This window comes from Schistocerca piceifrons, chromosome 8 (assembly GCF_021461385.2).
Source record: "Schistocerca piceifrons isolate TAMUIC-IGC-003096 chromosome 8, iqSchPice1.1, whole genome shotgun sequence".
Classification (NCBI taxonomy): domain Eukaryota; kingdom Metazoa; phylum Arthropoda; class Insecta; order Orthoptera; family Acrididae; genus Schistocerca; species Schistocerca piceifrons.
Genome location: NC_060145.1, coordinates 408,008,889 through 408,031,629, shown reverse-complemented (window position 1 = coordinate 408,031,629; position 22,741 = coordinate 408,008,889). Strand labels below are relative to the sequence as shown.

Genomic DNA, 22,741 nt, shown 5'->3' with positions numbered 1-22,741 from the left:
CCGTTTGTTGCAATATGCTTGGGACAACAGTACATTTTCAGGCCGACAAACTTTCGAAATTACAGTAGTTACAATTTTCAACAACAGATGGCGCTGCAAGTGATGTGAAAGATATAGAAGACAACGCAGTCTGTGGGTGCGCCATTCTGTACGTCGTCTTCCTGCTGTAAGCGTGTGCTGTTCACAACGTGCAAGTGTGCTGTAGACAACATGGTTTATTCCTTAGAACAGAGGATTTTTCTGGTGTTGGAATTCCACCGCCTAGAACACAGTGTTGTTGCAACAAGACGAAGTTTTCAACGGAGGTTTAATGTAACCAAAGGACCGAAAAGCGATACAATAAAGGATCTGTATGAAAAATTTCAATGGACTGGGAACGTGACGGATGAACGTGCTGGAAAGGTAGGGCGACCGCGTACGGCAACCGCAGAGGGCAACGCACAGCTAGTGCAGCAGGTGATCCAACAGCGGCCTCGGGTTTTCGTTCTCCGTGTTGCAGCTGCGGTCCAAATGACGCCAACGTCCACGTATCGTCTCATGCGCCAGAGTTTACACCTCTATGCATACAAAATTCAAACGCGGCAACCCCTCAGCGCCGCTACCATTGCTGCACGAGAGACATTCGCTAACGATATAGTGCGCAGGATTGATGACGGCGATATGCATGTGGGCAGCATTTGGTTTACTGACGAAGCTTATTTTTACCTGGACGGCTTCGTCAATAAACAGAACTGGCGCATATGGGGAACCGAAAAGCCCCATGTTGCAGTCCCATCGTCCCTGCATCCTCAAAAAGTACTGGTCTGGGCCGCCATTTCTTCCAAAGGAATCATTGGCCCATTTTTCAGATCCGAAACGATTACTGCATCACGGTATCTGGACATTCTTCGTGAATTTGTGGCGGTACAAACTGCCTTAGACGACACTGTGAACACCTCGTGGTTTATGCAAGATGGTGCCCGGCCACATCGCACGGCCGACGTCTTTAATTTCCTGAATGAATATTTCGATGATCGTGTGATTGCTTTGGACTATCCGAAACATACAGGAGGCAGCGTGGATTGGCCTCCCTATTCGCCAGACATGAACCCCTGTGACTTCTTTCTGTGGGGACACTTGAAAGACCAGGTGTACCGCCAGAATCCAGAAACAATTGAACAGCTGAAGCAGTACATCTCATCTGCATGTGAAGCGATTCCGCCAGACACGTTGTCAAAGGTTTCGGGTAATTTCATTCAGAGACTACGCCATATTATTGTTACGCATGGTGGATATGTGGAAAATATCGTACTATAGAGTTTCCCAGACCGCAGCGCCATCTGTTGTTGAAAATTGTAACTACTGTAATTTCGAAAGTTTGTCTGCCTGAAAATGTACTGTTGTCCCAAGCATAGTGCAACAAACGGTGTATTTCTATCGCTGCTCGTTTAGTTTTTATTGCCGTTTCAAATATACCGGTCATTTTTTAAACACCCTGTATTTAGAGCATACATTAAGTACCTTTATGTCCTCATTGTACGTAAATTACCAGATAAAAACTGATTTCAATACTCATTAGATTACTAACAGTCATTTCATACAAATAAAACGTGAATTTCAACCATTGGAGATACAATTTTACTTATAATACGCTGAAGAGCCAAAGAAAACTGTACACCTGCCTAATACAGTTTAGAGCCCCTGAGAGCACGCAAAGGTGCCGCAACACGATGTGGCATGGACTCGACTGATGTCTGCAGTAGTGCTGGAGGGAACTTACACCATGAAATCTTGCAGGGCTGGCCATAAATCTGTAAGAGCACGGGGAGGGGGGGGGGGGGGGTGGAAATATCTTCTGAACAGCACACAGCACATCACAAATCATCCCATGTTTACTCAAAGGGAGGTGTGGTGTGGTGTGGTGCATCGCCCTGCTGGAATTTCCCAAGTCCTTCGGAATGTGGAATGGCCATGAATCGACGCGGGTGATCAGACAGGATGCTTAGGTACGTGTCACCTGTCAGAGTCGTATCTAGATGTATCAGGGATCCCATATCACTTCAACACCATTACAGATCCTCCACCAGCTTGAACAATCCCCTGTTGATATTCATGGTCCATGGATTCATGAGGTTGTCTCCATACCCATACACGTCCATCCGCTCGTTACAATTTGGAAAGAGACTCGTCCGACCAGGCAACATGTTTCCAGTCATCAAGAGTCCAGTGTCGGTGTAGACGGACCCAGGCGAGGCGTAAAGCTTTGTGTCGTGCAGTCATCGAGGATACACGAATAAGCCTTCCGCTCCGAAAGCCCATATCGATGATGTTTCCTTGAATGGGCCACACGCTGACAGCTGTTGATGGCCCAGTATTGAAATCTCCAACAGTATGCGGAAGGGTTACACTTCTATCACATTGAAAGATTTTCTTCACTCGTCATTGGTCCCGTTCTTGCAGGATCTTTCTTCGGCTGCAGAGATGTCGGAGATTTGATATTTTACCGTATTCCTAATATTCACGGAACACTAGTTAAATGGTACGCGAAAATCCCCACTTCATCACTACCACAGAGGTGCTGCATCCCATCGCTCGTGCGCCGACTATAACGCCACGTTCAAACTGACTTACATCTTGATGACCTGCCATTGTAGCAGCAGTAAGCGATCTAACAACTGCGCCAGACACTTGTTGTCTTACACAAGCATTGCCAACCAAAGGGCCGTGTTTTGCCTGTTTACATACCACTGTATCGAATACGCCTGCCTATACCAGTTTCTTTGGCCCTTCTGTGTAAGTGGTATATACAGTTCTCCTGTACAGTGTTCACAGGTAGTGTGCATGGATACAGTACTGCAGGGTTAAGGAAGTTATCGAACACAAATTTAATGAAGCCAATCAGAAACTTTTATTTCGAGAGTAAAGGTCACATACAGGTAAACATAGGAAGGACAAAACTGCGATCATGCGCCTAGCTGTCTTCTCATGTTTCCGTTTCCATTTGATACACCCTGATCATTATTCGATTAATTTAAATCATTAACTGAAGGAGAATGATTTATATTTTACATTTCATATCACGTGAAATCTCTATCCATATGTAGAGCGTCCGAAAAAAAAAATTAATGAAAGCACTGACAACGCTTATTATGTTGAGTGGGAAGACATACTCATTGGTTTTCAAGAATAAGTCCATATCCAAAAACGCACGGGGTGGGTGCTCGAAAGCGTCGAAGTCTGAGAACGAATGCTAGTAACGATATTGCAACGCCTGTGTTATTCTGAATACGATGCAAAGTTCCTTAGGACATGCATGCATGTCCAATGCAAAAGGGGTTGTGGCGACCACAGCCGCTACGAAACACATGAAATGAATTAGCAATTGCGAAAACGGGCTACTGTCAGCTTTATAATTGAATGATGACAATGAAAATTCGTGCCGCTCCAGGATTCGAATCCGGATTTCTCGCTCGCGGTTAGCCGGAAATTCGGGTTCGAGTCCTTGTCCGGTAGGAATTTTGACTGTCGTCATTCCATTCTACAGCTGATGATAGTCCTTATTGGCAATGGCTAATTCATTTGATGTGAAATGCTTGTTCGCTCAGATTCGTATTGGTGTCTGAATACGGTAGGTATGCAACCCATTAGCCATTTGTGTATTGCGAATGTAAGACTTGAGCCTAATAACATCCGGTGTATGCTGTATATTCCTCCACTTAGGCTTATGCACATTTTGGTGTGTCGTAGAGTATTGCGTGTTGTACAATTTCGGCAAGACTACAACAAAACCAGTTACTTATTATTAATGTAACATGAGGTTTTATTTAATCACTGCTTTTCCCGGCTAATGATCGTTATTTTGTTAAAGAAATCTCCACTTGGGAACGTGTAGTAATGTTTTCTGTCAAGTGGTGTAAATGGCACCAAGTTCATTCACATAAGAAAATCATATATAACTAGCAAACAAGCTAAAAGTATGATAAGTAACCTGAACTATACAATAGTAATGATTTTTAGCAATTTTCAGGGCTGTTGCGTAATAGCCTCATTACTAGTTGCAGATCAAAAAATTGGTTCAAATGGCTCTGATCACTATGGGACTTAACATCTATGGTCATCAGTCCCCTAGAACATAGAACTACTTAAACCTAACTAGCCTAAGGACAACACCTAGAATTGCAGAACGTCTATAGAATTTACGCTACTGGTATTCGAGTTGGCAACACTTTTCTTTAAGCAAAATGAACAGTTTTGTCACACAATACCACGCGCACATAACACTAATGTATTTTTTCCTGTCAAAATATTTCATAAAAGTTGTTACGAAGTGCATCAGTATATAATAATTGGTACCACGTAAGATGCTGTTTGCATTGACAAAGTTCACTAAATTTAGTGATTATTCACAATCTAAGTGGAATTTATTAGCTCAGAGTGGGTTCTGTGCCATCATTACACAATTATTATGGTAATAATGACATTTATGTCTGTTTAACAATTCAATTTAAAACTGCCGCTGCAATATTTCACTAAGATGACGGCTAACGTAAGACAATCACTTATCGAATCTCCTTGAGACACTGTTTTACTGCTAAAAATATATATTATATCATTTTTGTACCTTTACAATATGCATTAACATTTAAAGGCATTTTGTCAATGTTAATCGCTTATTATTCAGCATTTACCACTAAACCGCGCTGAAGATCAATAGCGCTAATGGTTGCGCTCCTTTGTACTGATCAGAAAAACTTACATTTATATAGGGCGAGAATCATAATGAAATAAAACTCCAAACAAAGAAGATTCATTTCAATGACACAGAAACTCTATTTTTCAAATATTAATTAACAACATAATAGAGTTTTTTTTTTTTTACAAACCTTTGTGTTACGCGACATCAATCGTATCCGATCAGTACAACAGTCCGAACAACAAGAGGGATTATTTTAGAAGAACCATAGATAACAAAACAGTGAGATTTTCATTGTCTTTTTCCATAAGTATTGTCTGAGATATAATTTCTTACAGAATATTAAATTACGCCATTGACAATAATTATTTATTATTTTACTATCGATGAAGTCCGTTTAATTAATATCGTGATGATGTTCATTCGCACTTCACGCACAACGCTATCGCGAATATGATTCTGAGTAAGATGTAGGCGTGGATGTTACAGCGTCCTGCTGCAAACCAGTCTTGACAGCAGTGCAGATTGTACCAGTACACAGCTGCGGAAATGACCGATATGGTGCTCGCATGCAGCAAAGTGGACTGCAATGGGATAGCTGCTGCAAGATTGTCTGCGGAACGTTTTCCAAGCAGGCGTACCCGACATCATTCCACTTCCTCGGCCATCGAGAGACGTCTCAGAGGAGCCGTAAAGTTGCAAGTAGGTATTTTCTGCGTAAAGCGTGTCCATTTTACACTAAAGCAGTAGCTCTTTGTTGGTTCGGTTGTTTTGGGGTAAGAGACCAAACTGCGAGGTCATCGCTCTCATCGGATTAGGGAAGGACGGGGAAGGAAGCCGGCCGTGCCCTTTCAAAGGAACCATTCCGGCATTTGCCTGGAGCGATTTGGGGAAATCACGGAAAACCTAAATCAGAATGGCCTGTCGCGGGACTGAACAGTAGCACTTTGTACTTGGTACTTGTGAATTCTATCCCCAGTATAGTGTCTGGTAAGTGCCGAAACATCATTCAGATCGTCCACGCTCGGCTCGAACACTACAGGTGGAGTAGGGTGTGCTGATAATGTACGAAGAGGATCCAGCCACCACCACTCGGTGGCACAGGAGCTACGCACAGGTAAAAGTACCGTGCGGCATGATGTCCATGAGCAGCGGTTCCATCCATACCATGAGCAGGATGTCCAGGCGTTACGGAAGACCCACGTCAAGTACAGTTTGCACTGTGGTAATTACAACAGTGCATACTCCAACCACCAACTCGCGAGTTTGGTGCTATTCACGGATGAATGTATGTGTACTAGAGACGGTATATTAAACTGCCACAACATGCTTCTATGAGAGGATGAAAATCCGCATGCTCAGGTGATTTAAAATCAGCAACACAGAGTCGGTATTAACATCTGGAACTGGATGACTGGTGGCCCATATCTACTACCAAAGAGACTAACAGGACCGATTGATCTCACATTTATTAGAGACGTTTCGCCTAACCTATTATATGTAGCGACACTAAATATTTGAATGGTGATGTAGATGGAGTTCCAGTAGACTTTGAATCGATGTGCGGCATCACCTCAACGTTGCATATGCAAATCGATGGGTTGGTTGAGGTGGACCAGCTCCACAGCCAGCACGATCGCTAGATCTGACATCTCTCGACTATTTTCTGTGGGATAGTATGAAGAGTATGGCGTATAGCACTTTTGTCACGTAGAACGATTTTCTTCACTCGTCGTTGGTCCCGTTCTTGCAGGATCTTTTTCAGGCCGCAGAGATCTGATGTTTTACCGGATTCATAATATTCACGGTACACTCGTGAAATAGTCGTACGGGAAAAACCCCATTTAATCGCTAACTCGTAGATGCTGTGTCCCATCGCTCGTGCATCGACTATAACACCAGGTTCAAAATGACTTAAATCTTGATAGCCTGCAATTGTAGCAGCAGTAACCGATCTAACAACTGCGCCAGACACTTGCTGTCTTCTATAGGCGTTGCCGACCACAGAGCCGTATTCTGCCTGTTTGCATACCTCTGTATTTGAATACGTTGCCTATACCAGTAACATTGTCTTGTCACCAATCACCCTAAGGAACATGACATGGAGATTCTGAGATGCACTTCCAGCTACTTGCATAGCATTATTAAGTAAGATGTTGAAATTTAATTAGCAAGTAACCTTATAAATAGAGACAATTGTTTTTGTTCAGATTGTACATGGGATCCTGCTCTCGCCTTGTCAGAAAAAAAAGTGCAACAGGGGTCGTGTGACTAGGGCCTCCCGTCGGGTTAACCGTTCGCCGGGTGCAAGTCTTTCAGTTGGACGTCACTTCGGCAACTTGAGCGCCGGTGGGGATGAGATGATGGTGGTTAGGACAACACAACAGCCAGTCCCTGAACGGAGAAAATCTCCGACCCAGCCGGGAATCGAACCCAGTCCCTTAGGATTGACATTCTGTCGCGCAGGCAACTCAGCTACCCGAACCCAGTCCCCTAGGATTGATATTCTGTCGCGCAGACCACTCAGCTACCGGGGGCGGATGGGACAGGGGTTGTACTATTTCACCTCCTGATTATTAATTTCACTGTCGATATTTCTGACGACGGTCATCTATGGTTTGTGATGGCGCTAGTGTTTACAGTGTGTGTGTGTGTGTGTGTGTGTGTGTGTGTGTGTGTGTGTTTTATTTTCCCGGAGTTTCTCTGAAAATCGAGGTTTTAAATTCGCTTGCGCAGCGCTTACTTGCTGTAGTTTTGCATTGAAAACGGCAGAGTGTTCTCCTGTTGAGCGGTTGTCGACGGCGCAACCCGGCTGCATTCCCGTAAATTATTTGAACGTCTCGATTTGATCACTCCCATTACGCACGCAAAATTTAAGTTAGGAGAACATAATGAGAGATTAACGTTTCTTATTACTCACACACTAATAAATATTTCACTCACTATTGATCATAGTACTACTTCTTTAATAACTCCTAATCACCTTATCATCACATGTAGTGTCAGTTAATTTTATTCTATTCATCATTTGATTATCAGCTATTTTATCAAATTTGACATCGATTACTGCTCCATGTTAACTCAACTAATCTAGCTCTGATTCACTTAAACTGATTCACTTAAACTGAATACAGATGAAAAGCCACACACATTGAAATGAAAATCCCACATCATTAAAACTATATTCCCCAACGAACGTCCGTTTGCCTGACAAAGATGTTGGCCGGTAGATATGGTTACTCAACAGTCTTCTGACTGTTTTGATGCAGCCCGCCACCCATACCGCTCCTGTGTCAACCTCTTCATCCCAGAGTAGCGCTTGCATCCTACATCCTCAACTATTTGTTGAGAACATTCCAATCTCTATGTTCCCTACAGTTTTTACCCCCTACAGCTCCAGTGCTGTGGATGTTATTCGCTGAGGTCACACATCCTATTGTCCTGCCCACTCTTCTTGTAAATGCTTTCATCGTGTTTTTCTCCCCGCAGATTCATCAGAGATATTCATTTATCAACTCATCAGTTCATCTAATTCTCAACATCCTACTGCAGTACCACGTCTGGAAAGCATTGATTCTTTTATTTCCTGTTTTCGTGTAGTCCGTGGTTCATACCATATAATTCTGTGTTCCAAGCTTACATTTTCTGAAATTACTTCCTCAAATTAAGGCCGATGTTTGGTACTAAGAGGCTTCTTTTGCCCTCTCGTCTGTCCCAGTCTACTTTTTGTGTCTTTCTTGCTTCATTCGTCATATGTTATTTAGCTTCCAAGGTACAAAATTGCTTCACTTTCCTACTTCGTTATCCCCAATTTTGTTGTTAAACTTCTCACTTATCCGATCTCTGCTACTCCTCGTTGTTTGTTTTGTTACCTAAGGTTTCTTCACAGTTTCCTTCCTTCTGCCTACGAAGTAGTTTGTCCAGCTCAAGTGACTGCTCTTTTTAGAGATGTCCATTCTTCTTCAACTGAACTCCCTACATGGTATTCATTAAAGCAGTATCTACAGCCCTAAACAACTTCAAAAGCAGGTCATTCTTCACTGCTACAGAATCCCGCATTGATTCATCAGCCTTAAGCATCATCGTGCTCGTCGTCATTATTAAATTGCTATCTGCCTCTTACGTAAGCCTTGTCCAATACCTGACTTCGGAATCTCTGACCATGATATAATTCGCCTGGAATCTTCCAGTGTCTCCGGGTCTTTTCCAAGTGTACCTTCTCTTCTTGTAATTTTGAACAGTTTATTCGCTGTTACTATCTGAAATTTATTGCAGAACTCAATTAATATCTTTCCTCTCTAGTTCCTGTTACAGAGACAATAGTCTTCGGTAACTGTCTTCTATTCCTTGCCCCACTACAGCCTTCCGACCACATGTGCTTAATAGAATTCCATTTCTATTTCCATATTGAATTATAGTTTAGTAGCCTCATACATTTTCTCTATACCTTCATACTCTGCTTGTAACGTGGGCATGAAACCTGTACTATTGTTGCTGGCTTTGGTTCAGTGAAGATCATGAAGGAAATAATCCTTTTACTGAATCGCTCGTAGTGACTCCCTTTCTGCCCTTCCTTCCTGTTCATGAGAAATCCTACTCCAATATTATCATTTTATTGTTACTGTTGGTACTACCCTAGGTTCGTCTGACCAGAAATCATTGTTTTCTTTCCATTTCATTTCGCTAACGCCCACTATTATCTAAGCTGACCCTTAGCATAACCCTTTCTCTAGTTCTGACTTCGCTACGACATTCCGACTACTGACACTCCACGCTCCGACTGGCAGAATATTACCCTTTCTGGGGTCATTCAGTCATTTTCTCATGGTCACCTCCTCTTTGGTAGTCCCCTCCGGAAGTTCCGAATGGGGATTAATCCGAAATCTTTTGCCAATCATCTTGACACTTTTACATTTACAGGCCACATGACCTATGTATATAGATTGTGTGTCTTTAACGTAGTGATTACCGTGACCTTCTGCATCCTCCTGCCGACGATGATAGCTGATTCTTCCTCCTTTTATGGGTAGTTTTCCATCCGAGGGACACGAAGGTGATCGAAATCTCTATCCACCCGTCTGCCCTCTTTAACAAGGGCGTTGGCAGAAGAAGTACGACTCCCTATGGCAGAAGTCTTCGCTCGTCACTGCTAACGATATTTATTCAAAATTTAAGCAATGGCTGGCTTCTAATCCAAGACCGACGACGTCTAAGGCGCTACCTCTAGATCACAGGACGCATCAGCATGGTATGGTTACAAACAATGATACTGAGGAACTTGCTGGGTCTGGTCAAATGCAAACTCGGTCGTAAGATATGATCGTATACGGCGTACCTCATCAATACAGACTGTCGTATTTTGATTAAATGTGTAGCGTGCTTTCAGACCATTGTCATACACGTCAGGACCAGCTGGATGAAAGTGCAGTAGCAGAGAATTGTCTTAGAAGAGGACATCCTTTGATGTTCTAGAGCATCAAGTTTATATCGTTGGGTTCGACCCTCTGGAAGTGCATTGCGAAAGAGGTGATAAATATTCCGACAAGTCAACCTTGTTTAAAGGGATTCTGAACTCAAAACAGCCTGAATCCTGTACTTTTTACCATAAGATCGTGACGGACTAGGTAAAATTTTTCGACAAATGGGCCGATTACAGCAAAACTGAAGACCCTCACGGAAATCAGTTTTGCATTGGCTCCCAGTCGTACTGAGACCCGACATCAGCACCAGGAACTCAGTGCACTAGCAGCAGCCAACAAGTCAGTACCAGGTAGGAGGATCCTTCTTTAGTATGCTAATGATACTGCTTTTCTAGCCCTTTACCCAACCCTCCATCTATCTCAGCAGACCCTTCTGTTCCTTCGTAACGTACCCTTCTAAGCTCCTCAAGGTTAGTTCTTCCAAACAGCGAGCAATTAGTGTTGCATGAACCACCTGCAGTTCTTTCCTACAAGACCTAAGGTTAACTGTTTAGAACCGTCCTATCCATGCTAATAACACTGAAAAATACCTCGATGATCAACCACAAGATAACATGGTAACCAGTTTAATAAACCATCCAACACAAAGCGTGCAATAGACTAAATTTAAAAGCACTAATTAGTTGGGTACGGCGACTGCAGCCTTTCACCGTCCCCTACCTCTAAAAACCCTTGAACCGACTGACGGTCATCTGAAACAGTGCTGAAGCCGTAGATTCATGGTATGGTATTCCCTCCAAATCATGCAGTTTCAATCTTTTCGCTTTGCCCCCCACATTACCTTCCTTATCAAATTCCCACCCCTCCTCACGCTCAAACTCGTCTCGCTTCTTTTCCCCTACACTGGCCAAACCTCCTTCAGCGCAGACCCTCTCCTAAATCTCATAAGTAATGAAGCCTATCAGTTCTCACTCTTCCCCTTTCCCACCCCACCTCATATCAGGTCTAACTCCTTCCATGTTTCTCTATTTTATTTCCTCTTCATACTCAGATCACATCCCAGTCCCCTATTTGATTTACCACTCCGCTCCCTTACCATCCATCCACTCTTGCCTACATCTACATCTACATATACATTTATACTCCGCAAGCCACCCAACGGTGTGTGGCGGAGGGCACTTTAAGCGCCACTGTCATTACCTCCCTTTTCTGTTCCAGTCGCGTATGGATTCCGGGAAGAACGACTGTCGGAAAGCCTCCGTGCGCGCTCGAATCTCTCTAATTTTACATTCGTGATCTCCTCGGGAGGTATAAGTAGGGAGAAGCAATATATTTGATACCTCATCCAGAAACGCACCCTCTCGAAACCTGGCCATCAAGCTACACGCGATTCAGAGCGCCTCTCTTGCAGAGTCTGTCACTTGAGTTTGCTAGACATCTGCGTAACGCTATCACGGTTACCAAATAACGCTCTGACGAAACGCGACGCTCTTCTTTGGATCTTCTCTATCTCCTCCGTCAACCCGAGCTGGTACGGATCCCACACTGATGAGCAATACTCAAGTATAGGTCGAACGAGTGTTTTGTAAGCCACCTCCTTTGTTGATGGACTACATTTTCTAAGGACTCTCCCAATGAATCTCAACCTGGCACCCGCCTTACCAACAATTAATTTTATATGATCATTCCATTTCAAATCGTTCCGTACGCATACTGCCACATATTTTACAGAAGTAACTGCTATAAATGTTTGTTCCGCTGTCATATAATCATACAATAAAGAATCCTTCTTTCTATGTATTCACAATACATTACATTTGTCTATGTTAAGGATCAGTTGCCACTCCCTGCACCAAGTGCCTATCAGTTGCAGATCTTCCTGCATTTCGCTACAATCTTCTAATGCTGCAGCTTCTCTGTATACTACAGCATCATCCGCGAAAAGCCGCATGGAACTTCCGACACTATCTACTAGGTCATTTATATATATTGTGACAAGCAATGGTCCCATAACACTCCCCTGTGGCACGCCAGAGGTTACTTTAACGTCTGTAGACGTCTCTCCATTGATAACAACATGCTGTGTTCTGTTTGCTAGAAACTCTTCAATCCAGCCACACAGCTGGTCTGATATTCCGTAGGCTCTTACTTTGTTTATCAGTCGACAGTGCGGAACTGTATCGAACGCCTTCCGGAAGTCAAGGAAAATAGCATCTACCTGGGAACCTGTATCTAACATTTTCTGGGTCTCATGAACAAATAAAGCGAGTTGGGTCTCACACGATCGCTGTTTCCGGAATTCAAGTTGACTCCTACACAGTAGATTCTGGGTTTCCAGAAACGACATGATACGCGAGCAAAAAACATGTCCTAAAATTCTACAACAGATCGGCGTCAGAGATATAGGTCTATAGTTTTGCGCATCTGCTCGACGACCCTTCTTGAAGACTGGGACTACCTGTGCTCTTTTCCAATCATTTGGAACCTTCCGTTCCTCTAGAGACTTGCGGTACACGGCTGTTAGAAGGGGGGCAAGTTCTTTCACGGACTCTGTGTAGAATCGAACTGGTATCCCGTCAGGTCCAGTGGACTTTCCTCTGGTGAGTGATTCCAGTTGCTTTTCTATTCCTTGGACCCTTATTTCGATGTCAGCCATTTTTTCGTTTGTGCGAGGATTTAGAGAAGGAACTGCAGTGCGGTCTTCCTCTGTGAAACAGCTTTGGAAAAAGGTGTTTAGTATTTCAGCTTTACGCGTATCATCCTCTGTTTCAATGCCATCATCATCCCGGAGTGTCTGGATATGCTGTTTCGAGCCACTTACTGATTTAACGTAAGACCAGAACTTCCTAGGATTTTCTGTCAAGTCGGTACATAGAATTTTACTTTCGAATTCACTGAACGCTTCACGCATAGCCCTCCTTACGTTAACTTTGACATCGTTTAGCTTCTGTTTGTCTGAGAGGTTTTGGCTCCGTTTAAACTTGCAGTGAAGCTCTCTTTGCTTTCGCAGTAGTTTCCTAACTTTGTTGTTGAACCACGGTGGGTTTTTCCCGTCCCTCACGGTTTTACTCGGCACGTACCTGCCTAAAACGCATTTTACGATTGCCTTGAACTTTTTCCATAAACACTCAACATTGTCAGTGTCGGAACAGAAATTTTCGTTTTGATCTGTTAGGTAGTCTGAAATCTGCCTTCTATTACTCTTACTAAACAGATACACCTCCCTCCCTTTTTTTATATTCCTATTAACTTCCATATTCAGGGATGCTGCAACGGCCTTATGATCACTGATTCCCTGTTCTGCACTTACAGAGTCGAAGAGTTCGGGTCTGTTTGTTATCAGTAGGTCCAAGATGCTATCTCCACGAGTCGGTTCTCTGTTTAATTTCTCGAGGGAATTTTCGGATAGTGCACTCAGTATAATGTCACTCGATGCTCTGTCTCTACTTCCCGTCCTAAACATCTGACCGTCCCAGTCTATATCTGGTAAATTGAAATCTCCACCTAATACTATAACATGCTGAGAAAATTTATGTGAAATGTATTCCAAATTTCTCTCAGTTGTTCTGCCACTAATGCTGCTGAGTCGGGAGGTCGGTAAAAGGAGCCAATTATTAACCTAGCTCGGTTGTTGAGTGTAACCTCCACCCATAATAATTCACAGGAAGTATCCACTTCTACTTCACTACACGATAAACTACTACTAACAGCAAGAAACACGCCACCACCGGTTGCATCCAATCTATCCTTTCTAAACACCGTCTGTGCCTTTGTAAAAATTTCGGCACAATTTATCTCTGGCTTCAGCCAGCTTTCTGTACCTATAACGATTTTCTATCAGCGCTTGAAGTTCCGGTACTTTACCAATGCAGCTTCGACAGTTTACAATTACAATACCGATTGCTGCTTGGTCCCCGCATGTCCTGACTTTGCCCCACACCCTTTGAGGCTGTTGCCCTTTCTGTACTTGCCCGAGGCCATCTAACCTAAAAAATCGCCCAGTCCACGCCACACAACCCCTGCTACCCGTGTAGCCGCTTGCTGCGTGTAGTGGACTCCTGACCCATCCAGCGGAACCCGAAACCCCACCACCCTATGGCGCAAGTTGAGGAATCTGCAGCCCGTACGGTCGCAGAACCGTCTCAGCCTCTGATTCAGACCCTCCACTCGGCTCTGTACCAAAGGTCTACAGTCAGTCCTGTCGACGATGCTGCAGATGGTGAGCTCTGCTTTCATCCCGCTAGCGAGACTGTCAGTCTTCACCAAATCAGATAGCCGCCGGAAGCCAGAGAGGATTTCCTCCGATCCATAGCGACACACATCATTGGTGCTGACATGAGCGACCAGCTGCAGGTGGGTGCACCCTGTACCCTTCATGGCATCCGGAAGGACCCTTTCCACATCTGGAATGACTCCCCCCGGTATGCACACGGAGTGCACATTGGTTTTCTTCCCCTCTCTTGCTGCCATATCCCTAAGGGGCCCAATTACGCGCCTGACGTTGGAGCTCCCAACTACCAGTAAGCCCACCCTCTGCGACCGCCCGGATCTTGCAGACTGAGGGGCAACCTCTGGAACAGGACTAGCAGCCCTGTCCGGCCGAAGACCAGTATGAGCCTGAGACAGAGCCTGAAACCGGTTCGAGAGGCCTTCCGTTCAGCCCTCTGGAATGTCTTTCGCCCCCTGCCACACTTCGAGACGACCTCCCACTCTACCACAGGTGGGGGGTCAGCCTCAATGTGGGCAGTATCCCGGGCAGCCACAGCCATAGTCCGATCGGGGGATGCCCATTGGCAACAGCCTCAAGCTGTGTGACCGAAGCCAACACTGCCTGAAGCTGGGAGCGAAGGGATACCAACTCAGCCTGCATCCGAACATAGCAGTTGCAGTCCCTATCCATGCTAAAAACTGTTGTGCAAAGAACGTCTGATCTAATCTACAGCCAGCCAGTGTGGCCGAGCGGTTCTAGGCGCTTCAGTCTGGAACCGCGCGACCGCTACGGTCGCAGGTTCGAATCCCACCTCGGGCATGGATGTGTGTGATGTCCTTAGGTTAGTTGGGTTTAAGTAGTTCTAAGTTCTAGGGGACTGATGACCTCAGCAGTTAAGTCCCATAGTGCTCAGAGCCATTTGAACCATTTGAACTAATCTACAGAGAGCACAAACAATTCGACACAAAAGTTAAACGGTTATTAAAATACAGGATTGCCTAGTAAATGCAGTAATGCTGCTGACACACTGCTCGGCGGCGGAAGGAGACTACGCGATGTTACACTATTCAGATACTAAAACGCGATTCTACAACTCTCAAATACTATAATACGCCAGAAATTTATGAATTAAACAATGCAAGTACCAAAAACACTCAAATAAATTAAGAATTAAACTATGTAACAAATAAGTGAGCTAAGAGTATACGACTTGCTGCTGGCAGCTGCTTATCCAACGGCGGCAGGGAGCAGACTGGCTGTCTCTTCATTTAAAACTCACTGAATCCCTCTGCTTATACTCCCATGCTACGACCCAACTGTAGCTCATTTTTCCCTCTCGTAAAACATTTCCATAGCAAGTCCTCAAATTTCCCGTGAATATACGGTGCTTCCTTTGAAGATGACCTTCGTTACTGCATTATACGTTTTATTTTTATAATAACTTTTTAAATTTAAAAACGGAGAAGAAGTGAACGCTTTTATAAATCGACCATCTTTCCATCTTTTTAAATGTGTCTAAAAACCCACATATATGTTTCATCTTTTCCAAATTTTCGTGTAAATTTATGTAGTTTAAATCCACTGAGCTAATAGGGGAACAGTTGTACGGTTGGCAATTAACTAGGCATCTGTGTAGAACGAGAGGGATGAAACAACGATCAAGACGAAAACGGTGGACATCGACAGATGCCAGAGAGGCGTCAAAAGGTACCACAACTAGCCAGCTGAAATACTGACCACCTACAAACGAAAGTAGAGCCAAACAAAATCGGTTGAAGACTCGACATTTCATGAAACAGGTACGAGAGAGCAGGGAAATTTCATGAGTTCTGCAATAAATTTCACCCAGTGGTAACGAATGCACTTACGCCGTCCTTGGTGGATCGAGTTTGGGAACTGCGTCTGTTTATGACATAGAAGATAAGTTGAAACTGTTACCTGTTTCACTTTTCATTTATCCACATGACGCCTTTAGGCGGCTTATGTCCTCGTCTTCAGGTGGATCAGCGTATCAAATCACGTTTTTACTTACTTAATGTAGTCGAATCAACAGACCTTGTCTTGCGCTGTTGCAGCACGACCAGTAAACCGACACACACGCGCAATAGTACGCTGTTACAAAACGATACTGAGGAGGAAACTGATACGGTTGCGACGTAAGCAGAATCAGAGTGCGATTCAACCAACGGATGTCTGATAAAACATTCCGGAAGTCGACTATTGCAGCGCAACAGCTGATGCAAACTTTACTTTGTAGCTAATACGTTTCCCCTTTCCAGGAGTTTATTCGTATCTGTTCCTTCAGAGGAAGCCGTCCGTTGCCGGCCGGTGCGGTCGAGCGGTTCTAGGCGCTATAGTCTGGAACCGCGCGACCCCTACGGTCGCAGGCTCGAATCCTGCTTCGGGCATGGATGTGTGTGATGTCCTTGGGTTGGTTAGGTTTAAGTAGTTCTAAGTTCTAGGGGACTGATGACCTCAGCAGTTAAGTGCCATAGTGCTCAGAGCCATTTCAACCATTTTTGAAGACGTCCGTGTTAAGTACGGGAAATGGTTTCTGCGAGATTTGAGAAGAACTAATGTACGCAGTGCGTGCTCGCGTCCCTTCTAAAGTCCAGGCGACAACTTTGAGTCAAACAAAAAGGCTACAATTTCTTCTAACAGGGAGGCCAAGATCTTTCAAAATGGTTCAAATGGCTCTGAGCACTATGCGACTTAACATCTGAGGTCATCAGTCCCCTAGAACTTAGAACTACTTAAAACTAACCACCCTAAGGACATCACACACATCCATGCCCGAGACAGGATTCGAAACTGCGACCGTAGCAGTCGCCCAGTTCCGGACTGAAGCGCCTATAACCGCTCGGCCACTGCGGCCGGCTGCAAAGATCTTTAATTGAAGTAATTCTGTCTTTGTACTCCAAAAAAACCTGAAAATATGGGGAGCACTTTATGTTCGGATATATTTTTAAAAAACCAACGCCAGTTACCACATACACTAAAACAGATAGTCCGTGCTCGAACCTGGGAAAACTGCACTAACCAATTTTTCTGAACAAAATTTTAAAAAAAGACCGCAAAGCAAAAATTTATCAAATCTAACTTGAACACCTTGTCGAACTTACACAAAACATTTTTCTGTTAGTCATGAACAATTTTCGCATTTATCAGTAATAACAGAAAACCCTTTGCATTTGATAATGATTAAGAACGTTCTGAGTACAAATTGACAAGAAAAGTTATATAGGCATATATTTATGATTTTATTTGTAGACTGTCCTTGCATCAAAAGTAACTCCTTTGGTTGTATAAAAGCTCATGAGTTACGCCATCGGTTAATTTTTACTTCATATAAAATGCAACATACTTTCTGTAAGGATATAAAATACAGAGTGGACTAACAGTGAATGATGTGTGGTTCTAACTATGTGCCAAACAAACAAAAGAAAAGAAAGATGTCGTCGGCTCCCATTTTATCTCTTCCACATTCATTTATAATTCTTTGGTTGCTTGGTTAATTTGGGTGTAGAGACCAAAGAGCGAGGTCATTGGTCCCATCGTATTAGGGAACCATCCTGGCGCTTGCCTGAAACAATTTAGGGAAATCACAGAAATCCTAAATCAGTATGGCCGGATATGGGTTTGAACTGTCGTCCTTCAGAATGTGATATGTTTCTATCCCTACTAATCCTGTGGTATCATATGTCGATACTACCTTACTGGTGTGAAACCAATTGAAATTCATCGACAGTTGAAGGAGACATGTGGTGATGGAGTTATGGATGTGTCGAAAGTGCGTTCGTGGGTGCGGCAGTTTAATGAAGGCAGAACATCGTGCGACAACAAACCGAAACAACCTCGGACTCGCACAAGCCGGTCTTACGACATGATCGAGAAAGTGGAGAGAATTGTATTGGGGGATCGCCGAATGACTGTTGAACAGATCGCCTCCAGAGTTGGCATTCCTGTGGGTTCTGTGCACACAATCCTGCAAGACGACCTGAAAATGCGAAAAGTGTCATCCAGGTGGGTGCCACGAATGCTGACGGACGACCACATGGCTGCCCGTGTGGCATGTTGCCAAGCAATGTTGACGCGCAACGACAGCATGAATGGGACTTTCTTTTCGTCGGTTGTGACAATGGATGAGACGTGGATGCCATTTTTCAATCCAGAAACAAAGCGCCAGTCAGCTCAATGGAAGCACACAGATTCACCGCCACCAAAAAAATTTCGGGTAACCGCCAGTGCTGAAAAAATGATGGTGTCCATTTTCTGGGACAGCCAGGGCGTAATCCTTACCCATTGCGTTCCAAAGGGCACTACGGTAACAGGTGCATCCTACGAAAATGTTTTGAAGAATAAATTCCTTCCTGCACTGCAACAAAATCGTCCGGGAAGGACTGCGCGTGTGCTGTTTCACCAAGACAACGCACCCGCACATCGAGCTAACGTTACGCAACAGTTACTTCGTGATAACAACTTTCAAGTGATTCCTCATGCTCCCTACTCACCTGACCTGGCTCCTAGTGACTTTTGGCTTTTTCCAACAATGAAAGACACTCTCCGTGGCCGCACATTCACCAGCCGTGCTGCTATTGACTCAGCGATTTTCCAGTGGTCAAAACAGACTCCTAAAGAAGCCTTCGCTGCTGCCATGGAATCATGGCGTCAGCGTTGTGAAAAATGTGTACGTCTGCAGGGCGATTACGTCGAGAAGTAACGCCAGTTTCATCGATTTCGGGTGAGTAGTAAATTAGAGAAAAAATCGGAGGCCTTAGAACTTGAATGCACCTCATAATTTACCAACAATACCGAACTATAGTTTTGGTAGAGCATAACTCTTCGTGGTACTCTCGTTACGCTAAGTTTGGCTTCGTTAAATTTTTGTTTGCCCACGAGGCTTTGGCTACGTTCGTATTTGCAGTGAAGCTTTCCTCGCATCCGTAGCAGCTTCCTGAGATGCAGTGTGTTCCCAGGACTTTTAACAAAGGTACTGACGTGGACGTTTGGGCGCAGACGCGGAGCGCCATGACGACGTCGGCGCTGCTGACGACGGCGGCGACGCTGCTGACGTCGGCGGCGGTGCTGCTGGCGACGGTGACGCCGCAGGCGCGGGCCTCGTCCACCAAGGGCGTGCGCAAGGCGTTCTCGTGGCAGGCGGTCAGCTGGACGTGGCCCGAGCAGCCGGCCGCCGCCGACGCCTTGCGGGCCGGCTACACGCCGCACACCAACCTGCCGCACGGCCTCGAGGTGTGGCGCGACCGCCTCTTCCTGACCGTGCCGCGCCGCAAGGCCGGCGTGCCCGCCACGCTGGGATACGTCACCGTACACAGTGAGTGGCGCCTCCGCTGCCCCCCACTCACCTAGAGTGTTTTACTGCTGTCGATATCTTAACTGAAACACGTTATTGCACGGTTATACGAGAGGGGACCAAAAGAAATCGGATTGTTGTCATAAGAAATTTATTGATGAACCTTTTTACAAAATTACTTCAATCACATTCAAAATACTCTCCATTACATGCGATGCACTTGTCAAGTATTTTCCCACTGTTGGAAGCATGTTTGGAACTCTTTGATATTGTCCAGCGCCCTTTGCGAAGCTGTTTTTACCACCTCCACATCGTCATAACGCTCCCCTTTTAGCGTTTTTTTCATTCGTGGAAATAGGAAAAAGTCACACGCGGCTAGGTCCGGCGAATACGGAGCGTGGGGAACGACAGACCACCTCTGAGATGCCAAATAGTGGGTCACTCGTAAGGCCGTGTGTGCTGGAGCGTTGTCGTGATGCAGAAACCAGTCACCTGATCGCCAAAGTTCCGGGCGTTTCCTCCTCACATCCTCTCGCCGACGCCTTAAAACATCCAAGTAAAAGTGCTGGTTAACAGTCTGGCCAGGGGGTACGAATTCCCGATGCACAATTCCACGAACATCAAAAAAGACAATGATCATCGTCTTCACATTTGACCTCACTTGCCTTGCTTTTTTTTGGTCTGGGAGAGTTGGGAGTCCTCCACTGGCTTGACGCTTGCTTGGTTTCTGGGTCATACCCGTAACACCAACTCTCATCCCCTGTAATGACTTTGTTCAAGAAGTTTGGATCACGCGCAATCTCTGTTTTCAAGTCCTGACACACATTCATGCGGATGGTTTTTTGCTCCTGTGTGAGAAGGCGCGGAACAAATTTAGCACCAACACGTCTCATGTGCAAATCCTAACTCAAAATCCGCTGGCACGAACTCCAACCGATTCCTGTCTCTGCTGAAATTTGGTCGATCTTTTGGCGGACCTTTTCAATGTTTTCCTCATTTCGCAATGTTGAAGGGCGTCGAGAACGAGCTTGGTCTTCAACACACATCTCACCACGTTTAAAGCACCCAAACCACTCGAAAACCTGTGTGCGGCTCATTGAGTCCTTCTGGAAGCTTCCTGAAGCATTTGGTGTGTCTCCGTTGCAGTTTTTTTAAGCAGGAAACAAATTTCACACCCACTCTTTGTTCTTTTAAAATTGCCATAACGACATCACAGAGATAACCCGCCAACAGTCAGAGAAACACAATACCACACTTCCACGTTCAGCTCTACACTGACGCCATCTGCACAGCTGTTTCATGAAGGTCTCTACTAACACCATCTAGCGTGAGAACTCTGCACTACGTTTACGAGTGGCAGCGCCCTCGGAATCCGGTTTCTTTTGGGTCCCCCCTCGTACTTTCTTATGTCTTTCGAAAACTCTTTGGTGCGGTTCTCACTGAGGCAATACGATACGCTTTTTTTTTCTTTAGAATGAGATTTTCACTCACCAGCGGAGTGCTCGCTGATATGAAATTTCCTGGCAGATTAAAACTGTGTGCCGGACCGAGACTCGAACTCGGGACCTTTGCCTTTCGCAGGCAAATGCTATACCAACTGAGCTACCTAAGCACGACTCACGCCCCGTCCTCACAGCTTCTGTAAGGTTCGGAACGTAGGAGGCGAAGTACTGGCAGAAGTAAAGCTGTGAGGACGGGGCGTGAGTCGTGCTTGGGTAGCTCAGTTGCCAGAGCACTTGCCCGCGAGAGGCAAAGGTCCCGAGTTCGAGTCTCGGTCCGGCAAACAGTTTTAATCTGCCAGGAAGTTTCGCGTTTTTTTTCTTTATTGGTAATTTCACACCTGATACAGGAAGGCCAGCAGCGGCACATTACGCCACTTTTCGGCCACAGAGAAAACTAATGAGACAAAAGAAGACAAGCACGGAACAGACAGGGTCGACATACAAACGTAGACATACAAAAGTAAAACACACGGAGCCGTTTACGGGCGCAGAGTCCAAAATAAAAATGTTCAGACATGTGGGCACGCACAGTGAGGACAGATGGCACACGCGAACGTTGGAGCACAAACGAGTAACACTGGAACACTTGAACACGAATACGACGACACACACACACACACACACACATACAAACACTAGGCGATGATCTCTGGCGCGCCAAAGTTCACTATACGTGTCCGGGGACCTGCCAAATAGGGAAAGAAGGGGGAGGTGGGAGGGGGGAGGAGGGAGAGGGGAGTGTGTAGATGCCAGTGGCAGTGGAGAAGGGAGGGGGAGGAGAGAAGGTAGGGGGGGTTGGGGAAGCCCAGGGGAGGAGGGAGGGAGGAAGGGAGAGAAAGGAGAGAGGGTGCCCTCAGGAGAAAAACACAGGGTGGAGAAGAGGAGGATCAAAGTTGGGAGGAGGGATAGATGGGGGGGGGGGTGAGGGCATCATCAGGGAGGGGGAGTTGCTGGAAGCCACCTTGGGCGAGGGTATGGAGAGTGGAGAGATGGAGAGCAGGTGGGATGTGGGAATGAAGGCGCGGCAGCGGACGGGGTTGGGAGAGGATGGGAGAGACAAGCGGGTGATGGGGATTAAGTTTGCGGGAGGTGTAGAGGATCCGTATCCGTTCGAGGAAAAGAAGGAGGTGCGGGAACGGAATAAGGTCATAGAGGATCCGCGTGGGATAGGTGAGGCGGAGCGCTTGGCGTTCTAGGATTTGAAGGGATTTGAAAAGAGGTAGGAGGGGCGGAGATCCAGGCGGGATGAGCGTAGCACAGAATAGGGCGGATAAGGGATTTATAGGTGTGGAGGATGGTGGAGGGGTCCAGACCCCACGTGCGGCCAGAAAAGAGCTTGAGGAGACGGAGTCGGGAGCGTCCCTTGGCTTGGATTGTCTGGAGATGGCAGTCCAGGAGAGACGATGGTCAAGGGTGAAACGATATGCGATGCTACTCGCGATATGACGCAGAAGCAACCCGCATTGGTAGAGACCACAGGAACACAACTGACACGATTAAAGGCGGATCGACGTGGTGACGGTCGAAACTTCACGAAAATGTTTTATTACGTAAGTCGAATGTATACAGGGTGGTCCATTGATAGTGACCAGGCCAAATATCTCTCGAAATAAGCATCAAACGAGA

At 45.4% G+C, this 22,741-nt stretch overlaps 1 protein-coding gene across 1 annotated transcript in view; it reads left to right on the top strand.

The window, feature by feature from the left end:
- The window catches only part of LOC124712389 (L-dopachrome tautomerase yellow-f2-like), a 128,182-nt gene that overhangs the window by 57,905 nt on the left and 47,536 nt on the right, over positions 1 to 22,741 (top strand). Inside the window, exon 2 of the mRNA XM_047242684.1 lies at positions 19,319 to 19,634. Coding sequence (XP_047098640.1) covers positions 19,319 to 19,634 — 316 coding nt within the window. The remainder of the gene's footprint in view (positions 1 to 19,318; positions 19,635 to 22,741) is intronic.